The sequence below is a fragment of the Miscanthus floridulus genome, chromosome 4, assembly GCF_019320115.1.
Source record: "Miscanthus floridulus cultivar M001 chromosome 4, ASM1932011v1, whole genome shotgun sequence".
NCBI classification, from domain to species: domain Eukaryota; kingdom Viridiplantae; phylum Streptophyta; class Magnoliopsida; order Poales; family Poaceae; genus Miscanthus; species Miscanthus floridulus.
In genome coordinates this window covers 107,186,748-107,195,618 of record NC_089583.1, presented here as the reverse complement: position 1 = coordinate 107,195,618, position 8,871 = coordinate 107,186,748, and the positions used below count along the sequence as shown (strand labels likewise).

General features: G+C 49.3%; 1 protein-coding gene across 1 annotated transcript; it reads left to right on the top strand.

Annotated features, from left to right (window-relative positions):
* Positions 1-558: 558 nt before the first annotated feature.
* LOC136552505 (probable mixed-linked glucan synthase 3) lies at positions 559-5,413 on the top strand. Its single transcript, XM_066544080.1, has 3 exons — positions 559-1,008; positions 2,825-3,569; positions 3,686-5,413. The coding sequence occupies exons 1-3, from the start codon at positions 686-688 to the stop codon at positions 5,312-5,314; spliced, it is 2,697 nt and encodes an 898-aa protein (XP_066400177.1). The 5' UTR covers positions 559-685; the 3' UTR covers positions 5,315-5,413.
* Positions 5,414-8,871: the final 3,458 nt, after the last annotated feature.

Below are 8,871 nucleotides of genomic sequence, written 5' to 3'. Positions count from 1 at the left end.
TCCTAGCTCGTAACCCAATTAAGAGTAAGTTTTCGCAAGCCTAGCTCCCCAGCCATTATTAAACTGTATGAAGGGCTCCGAAATAAAGTTCACTATTTAAAAAAAGAGTAAATGATTATTGTTTCCTTCCATGCATGATTGTTTTCTTCCATGCATGATTATTGTTTTCTTCCATGCATGATTGTTTCCTTCCATGCATGATTATTGTTTTCTTCCATGCATGATTGTTTTCTTCCATGCATGATTGTTTCCTTCCATGTATGATTATTGTTTCCTTCCATGCATGTGGTCTCAGGTGATCGATTTGTTTTATTCAAAGCAGGCGGGGATCGTAGGGATGACATTTTCTTTTTCTATCGCGCGGGGTATCGTACGGGGTGGGTAGACGGACGAACCAAAACAAATATCGCACCAAAAGATGTCCACACTTTGTTCTTTTTAGTTGTAGAAGAGATATATATGTTAAGTATCACAACCTCTTTGCACTCGTGACAGCCGAGCTGTAGAAATTTGTATGTATATATATGCCCCCGTGGCATGCTGTAGTGTACCGGGCCCTCCTCTAGGCTGTGCGTGCCGCACAGTCCTCACGCTCCACGTAAGCAATTAATCTGTGTGTGCCTAGTGACACAGCCTTGTTGGCCAATCAATCGCGAGGCTCTCAAGCCGTACCTTTGTGCATGCCATGTCGTCCTCGCCGGTGCCCGGCGCCGGCGGTGCTGCTAGCGAGCACGACGCCGCCGCCGGCCTCAGAGAGCCGCTGCTGCTCGCGAACGGCGACAACGGCGGGTTTCACGACGGAGCACTGGCTGCGGTGGTCGTGGCCAATTGTACGCACGGCGGCGGGAGCAGGGCCAACAAGGAGAAGGACGCCGTGAAGGCCAAGGACGGGTATTGGGTGGACGTCCACCACCAGCCGGCCGTGGCGGACGTGGAGAGCGGCGGCGGCGACCGGCCGCTTCTCTTCTCTAACAAGAAGGTCATGGCGGCCCTCCTCTACCCGTACAGGTGCGTGCTGCTTGCACAGTTGCACACAAAAGTTGAATGATGCCTTAGAGCTTAGATGGTTTGAGTATAGATTGATAATAATAATAGTGTAAATCAAGGGAAAAGCTAGACAACAACCGGATGTTTATTTTCCTTCAGACAACCGGATGTTTATAAGCTACATCAATGGCTTGCATTCAGTTCGGGAGGCAAAACATGGATAATGCAGTTTGGGACTTTGGGGTGGGGTGTGGAGCTGAAGGTTGCAGTGCACCCCTCATTACTTAGTTAATTTTTAATTATAGTTACTTAACAATGCTAATTATTATTTTAATTGTTTGCCCTTACTCAGTTAATTTTTAATTAGCTAGTTAATAATGCAAAACTAGTGTTTTAATTATTTGCTCTTCTTTAGTTAATTTTCAATTAGCTAATTAATAATGCTAATTAGTGTTTCCATTGTTTGTTCTTCCTTGGTAATAGTTTGTAATGGTATCCATATAACGTAGGATTGGTCTTTTTATTATCTTTTGTATTATTCCTTTTGTTCTCTGTACGATATAATTCTAGTTAGCTAGTTAGCAAATGTAATTAGTGCTTTGCTTGTTCGTTCTCCAACCGTATTGATCTTCAACGACATTATTTGTATTATTTAGGATTAGTCTTCCTGTTATCTTTCTCATCTCCTTTGTTCTTTTTATTACCATTATTATTTTTTGCCTAAGAATTAAATAGATTTGGTGGGGATGTTAGAGACTTAGGGATAATTAAATTTTGTCCCCATTTTGTTTGTAATTTTCAGTTTTTTTAATTTTTACCATCAAAGTAAATGTTTATTTGCTTATTATCTATACCATTTCCATGTATGTACTTCATCATGTATGATTGTTGCTACCTCGAACGGCCCTTTACGTTAAAAAAAAGCTTGAATGGCCCTGCTATGTCCAAATCCAGACTCCACTCCTGTCGTAATGAATTATATGTTCAAAACGTTGAAATAGTGCCGAGCCAAATTTGGCAAAACTCAAAATGTTTTCTTTACGGGATTCGAACTTTTGTGTGGTGGAACATTTAGAAGGAAAGAAAGAAACCAAAGAACATTCCAAACATAAGGATTTGCAGCCATCCTAAATAGTCGTCTTAGCTTATGAAAGATGATATCGATGGCTAGCTCTTTGTGATGTGATCGGAAGCTAGCTCTTCTTAGTTTTTGTTGTCGTTGTTGTGTGTGTTTTTATTTCGTTGGTGGTGGGGGCAGTTTTTGGTTGAGTCTTTTTGTTGGATGGTAGTCGGGGCCGAGCCATTTGGTGGTGTTGTATCTTGCCCTCCTTTTGTTTCCCCTTTTCTCTCATCTAATAAAAGTCATGGCAATTCTCTTGCCCTGCCTTAAAAAGACAAAAAAAAGCATTGAAACAGAGTTTGAAAGAGTAAAGGTTGTCCAAATGATCTGGATGATACTGAACTTAGGCATTAGTTAAAAAATGAACTGAGGCAAAGAGTATGCAATCAATGAAATATCACCAAGGTCGTTTGTGAGTGTGGGCCTGTGGGGGTGCGGAGGGGGCATGGGAATTTGCTGAAATAATTCTGTCTGCAAAGCCTCATGCCTTTACTGAAAAGCAGAGCACTACAGTTGAATCTGATTCTGCATTTCATCTTAAAAACGAAAACGTGCAGATTGTAGTCCATACAATTTCCTTTTTCTGAGAATGGTATCTTACTAACATATGCTCAAAAAAAAGTGAAAACAGCTTTCTAGAACCCATAGCTGTACGAAACCAGCATCTTTCAGGAACCAGTACCCTTACGCATGCTACTTTCCACTTGTGACAAACAGGGTACTGATTCTGGTGCGCCTCGTCGCCGTCATCCTATTCATCGCATGGCGCATCAAGCACAACAACTCCGACGTCATGTGGTTCTGGGTGACCTCCGTCGTCGGCGACGTGTGGTTCGCCCTGTCGTGGCTGCTCTACCAGCTCCCAAAGTTCAGCCCCATCAAACGGACACCCGACCTGGCCGCGCTCCGGCAGCACTACGACGACCTCCCCGACGGCGGCTCCATCCTCCCCGGCATCGACGTCTTCGTCACCACCGCCGACCCCGTGAGCGAGCCGGTGCTGTACACCATGAACTGCGTGCTCTCCATCCTGGCCACCGACTACCCCGTGGACCGGCTCACGTGCTACCTGACCGACGACAGCGGCGCGCTGGTCCTGTACGAGGCGCTGGTCGAGGCCGCGAGCTTCGCCGCCCTGTGGGTGCCCTTCTGCCGGAAGCACTCCGTCGAGCCGAGAGCGCCGGAGAGCTACTTCCAGCTGGAGGGGATGATCTACAACGGGAGGTCGCCGCCGGGTGAGTTCATGAACGACTACAGGCATGTGCAGAGGGAGTACGAGGAGCTGAAGGCGAGGCTGGAGATGCTCCCTAGCACCATCAAGGAGAGGTCAGATGTGTATAACAGCATGAAAGCAAAGGAAGGGGCTGCACATGCGACGATGGCTAATGGCACGCAGTGGCCAGGCACTTGGATTGAGCCAGCAGAAAACCACAGGAAAGGAGACCATGCTGGCATTGTCAAGGTATGTATGTATGACCAATTGCAAGGTTGGTTCACTCTAGTCTAGGGTATGACATAGCTAATCATTCCTAAATGGTAATCTGTGTTTTTCTTGCTCTGTGACTGTGACTGTGACAGATTGTGCAGAACCACCCGAGCTGTGTCTGTGAGCCTCCTCCAGCAGAGGGCGGCAACAACATCAACCCCATCAACTTTGACGGGGTCGACACTCGGCTCCCGATGGTCGTGTACGTGTCCCGCGAGAAGAGCCCGGGCCGCGAGCACAACAAGAAGGCGGGCAACCTGAACGCGCAGCTGCGCGTGTCGGCGCTGCTCTCCAACGCGCCCTTCACCATCAACTTCGACTGCGACCACTACATCAACAACTCGCAGGCCCTGCGAGCGGCTATGTGCTTCATGCTGGACGCGAGGGAGGGCGACGGCACCGGCTTCGTCCAGTTCCCGCAGCGGTTCGAGAACGTCGACCCCACGGACCGGTACGGCAACCACAACAGGGTCTTCTTCGACGGCGCCATGTACGCCCTCAACGGCCTCCAGGGTCCGACGTACCTCGGCACCGGCTGCATGTTCCGCCGCCTCGCGCTCTACGGCGTCGAACCGCCTCGCTCGAGATCCGACGAGGAGCACGGCGTCACGGTTGACACTAACAAGTTCGGTAACTCCGTGCTCTTCTTGAACTCGGTCTTGGCAGCTCTGAAGCAGGAGCGCCGCATCGTGCCTCCTGAGCTAGACGAGGCGTTCCTCGCCGAGATGACCATGGTCGTGTCGTCGTCGTACGACCAAGGGACGGACTGGGGCAGCAGCGTTGGGTACATATACAACATTGCAACCGAGGACATCGTGACCGGCTATCGCATCCACGGGCAAGGGTGGCGCTCCATGTACTGCAGCATGGAGCGCGAGGCCTTCCAAGGCACTGCACCCATCAACCTCACCGAGCGCCTCTACCAGATTGTCCGGTGGTCCGGTGGATCCATGGAGGTGTTCTTCTCCCCTTACAACCCGTTGCTCTCCGGCCGCCGGCTGCACCTCCTGCAGCGGGCGGCGTACCTGAACTTCACCATCTACCCGGTCACGTCCGTCTTCGTCCTGCTCTACGCCTTCTGTCCGGTGATGTGGCTGATCCCGGCTGAAATCATCATCCAGAGGCCGTTCACTAGCTACGTGCTGTACCTCGTCATCGTCGTCGGGCTAATCCACACCATCGGCGTCTTCGAGATAAAGTGGGCAGGGATCACGTGGAACGACTGGTGGCGCAACGAGCAGTTCTTCATGATCGCCTCCATGAGCGCGTACCCGACGGCGGTGCTGCACATGGTGGTGAAGCCCATAGGGAAGGGCATCCACTTCAGGGTCACCTCGAAGCAGACGACGACGACGGCAGCTGACGACGACGACGACGACAGGTACGCCGACATGTACGAGATGCGGTGGGTGCCCATGCTGATCCCGCCGGCGGTGGTGCTGTTCTCCAATGTCTTGGCCATCGGCGTGGCTCTGGGCGAAGCGGTCGTGTACAACGGAGCGTGGTCTGCGGTGCAGAAGAGGCATGCGGCGCTGGGTATTCTCTTCAACGTGTGGATCATGGCGCTCCTCTATCCGTTTGGGTTGGCGGTCATGGGGCGGTGGAGCAAGAAACCTGGCATCCTCTTCGTCTTGTTGCCGCTGGCATTTGTGGTCATTGCAGCTGTGTATATTGGTGTTCATTCTTTTCTTGTCAAATTTCTTCCATTTATGGTGATATAGCAAAGTCGTTGTAATTTTAGTTGACAATATTACAGAATCATCGACGTGACCAAATTCAATAACTGAGTAACTGTATGTATACACTGGGGAAAAAACTGATTTAAGCGAAATGTTGTGCAGCGGCTAGTTTTAGAGGCGTTTGGTTTGGGGTCGGGTTGAACTGGGTCACACCCGGAGGAGCATATTCACATAAGATGCGGAGCGGACCGGGCGAACACAGTTGAACGCTGTTTGCCTCCGTCTTCTTCCTCTCTCCGCGTAGGTGCCGAGCGGGTGGGCGCTGCACTGGGTCGTGTGAGCAAGCGCGGGGCGGCGCGGTGCTAGGTAGCGTGGCTTTCCTCCGTCGGGGCTGCCGTCGACTCGCAGCAGGGCTGGGGCGGAGCTCGCCCGTCGGTACTTGGGTCCCACAGCTAGGGCGGAGATCGCTCGCGCGGCAGTGCCCGGGCGGAGCTCGCCCGCCGGCGGCTCGCGGCACGGCTGGGGCGAAGCTCGCCGGTGCCGGGGCGGAGGTCGCTCGCGGGGCCGGTGGCACGAGCGTGGAACGAGATCTGGGGGTAGGAGCGCGGCGTGGGTGCTAGCCCGCGTGGCTTCCTTCATCGTGGTTGGGGCGCGGTGCCGCGGGCCGCAACGCTGGGCAGCAGGGCGAATGGGGGATCTGGTGGTCTGGAGGCAGAAGAAGCTGGTTGAGTGGCTGACAGTTGGGTCCCACGGCTGGTAGCAGCTAATGGGGTTAAGATAGCATCCATCCTAACCCTACCAAATAGAAAATTGGAATGGCTCCACCCCCTCAAGCCAAACATGAAATGGTCCAACCCAACCCTTGGAACTGGGTTAGAACCAACCCAACCCACTTGGTCTCCAAACCCAAGTAAAACCAAGTGTTATCTACTTAACCAACTCAGCTTGAACTAACTAATCCCGTAATTCCCGAAAGATACACCATTCATACTCCACTAGCACAAACACGGAATCATGACTACAGCAAGTACAAAGACTACGGCTGAAACTCAATATTGTTAGATATGTATGGAATACGTGTGCAATTTGGTTACGCTACAACTTGAGTTGTATTAGGGATTATGATAGAGTTGGGAGTCGAACACTGTATCCTAGGGGTCATAAATATGAGACAACCCTTGGTGTATCTGATGAGATGTGTTGGTGGTTGGTTCCGACAGCGATGAGGACGCGATAGCATCCGAATGCCGATGTAACTGCTGTTTTACAGTGAAGAGCACCCATAGTCAATGTCGTGAGGATGTAAGGCTGATGGACCAAACTTGTCAAAAAACATCATGTCTCATTCTCGCTTGTGTATTTTTTTTTCTATAGTGTTTAGGCTTCCGCATTCTTCATTTGTTTGGGTATGCATCTAACCCTGCACTCCAAAATTTTAATCAACACGGTAGCAAACGCATAATAAAGTATTCTAAGTTACCAAGCTCGTGTAGTCAGAACTCAACCATTTGGTGGACATGCAGCCTCAACTCGCCATCCAGGGTGCCCTAGGCGTTTCCCACGCACCTCTCGCCCTTCTCGTGCTTGCTCCTCACTCTTATGTTGCGATATACTGACCTCCATCATCTCGATCAGCAGCCATCTTCCTCAGCGGGGGCTGCGTGTCCCTCGCCGGAGCCCGTGTGGGAGTGGAAGAAGTATGCAACCTTGTCAACCAAGTTGGACTCTGGGTCATGTTGGATTCTAATAGGGCTTAACCAAATTTTTTCCAATTAAAATCAAACAGAGAGGACGGAGAGTGAGCGGTTCCATGAGGAAGAAGATGATGGGAGAGAGGGAGAGCGAACAACTAGGGTTAATGGGTTGGGTCGAATTACGTTGGCCGAGCCAGGGGCAAAATCGTCCACTCAAAGGAGTGAAAAACATATTCTATTGTGCTGAGTTGTGTTACAGCAAACACGATCTAATAACGATACTCAGACATTTAGATGTTGGTGGTATGATGGAGACAAAATCTTATTTTTCCAATATCCCATAACATAGTTTGCCTAAATACCAATGAATTTCCACCGGCAGGCCGAATCGCAGGGCCCCAAGTGAGCTAAAATGGTCTAAATTTAGCACTTAACTTTATCCAACGGTCCAAAATGATATTTAAATTTTAGCTAACCTCATAAAACACAATTAGTTTATTAAACCAAGTAAAATGGTCCAAAATTTAGCCCTTAATTTGAACCAACTAAACTTTAAACCATGAGATCTAAATATGGTCTTAGTTGTTAGTTGTCGCCTTGTCGGCGCCTTATGCTTGTGCATGGAGTGCTCCACAAAAACCCGATTGTCTGTACACCTATTTAAATTTAAATGCCATAGATGGAGGCCTATTCTCCCAACACTCGTGAACGCATGAGGTGGGACGTGGAAACTAGAAAGCAACAACAAAAGAGAAACTGATTTTTTTTTGCACTTGGTTGTTAGTGTTCGTACGCAAGACTAAAGGCAGGTGTTTTCTTATAGGTGCCGGTGGAAAAGGACAATAGATAAGGGGATGAACTTGGACGTCACGCCATGAACGTTCATGTAGGCGCTCATCAATTATTAGTAACCATAACCATAATCATACGAGTTACTAGGAACCATGTATAACCACTATCATGACTGTTATACGTTCAGCCTTCAATCACAATCAATCATCATCAATCCTCGACTGAGCCTGTGCACGCTAATGCTCACGCGTGTCACGCCACGGCACAGCAAGGCTCAACTCGGTGTGCACGTGCGGGTGGCATGCTTTTCACCTCTCTCGACTTCACGACGTGCACACACATGTCATTTATTTAACTTGAGTCAACCTTTAGTCAAAGTCCCATGTGGGACTAATTAAGACTTTAATGCACCTGACATTTAATATTTACCTTATGATTTATTTGATTTCAATTGAATTAAAACAGCCAAGCCTAATAAAGTTTAACAAAAAGTTAATTGTTACAGTTGTATGTGTTCCCTTCGTCCTAAAAAAAAATACAATTCTAGATATGAATCTGGCATGGCTTATGACTATATATTGCCAAATGAGTAGCTCGGCCTAACATGACATGGGCCCATTTAAGCACGGCCCATTTAGACATGAGCCTGATAGGCACGAATGACTCAACATGTTGTGTGGTACCATGCAGCCAATGGGAACCCCTAACACATCTTAACAAAAGAAGGTCAAAAATCATGTGTTTGCATCTTCTGTCTTCATAGATCAATCAAGTATCTTGGAACCATAAAATTTCCAAAGATTCATTCACAAAATTAAAAGAAGTCATGGTGGATCGCGTAGTACGTTGCCTGCTCGTCAACTACTCCCACCCTGGTCCCTATGCTCGCGTCTACGAGTAAAGTCCAGGGGCAAGGGAGCATACGGAGGCAGGTGGGTAGCCTCAGGTTGGGAAGGCGACATACTGGTGGGGTGGGCGTCGCCGCACCAAGCGGATGAACAGAGGGGATGAGTCTCTGACTAAGAGTCAGAGGGGGTGACCGAGCGGGCGACTGTGGCATCCCGGGTGAGAACCCGACCGACCCATCTCGTCGAGACCATGACGAAAGCAATC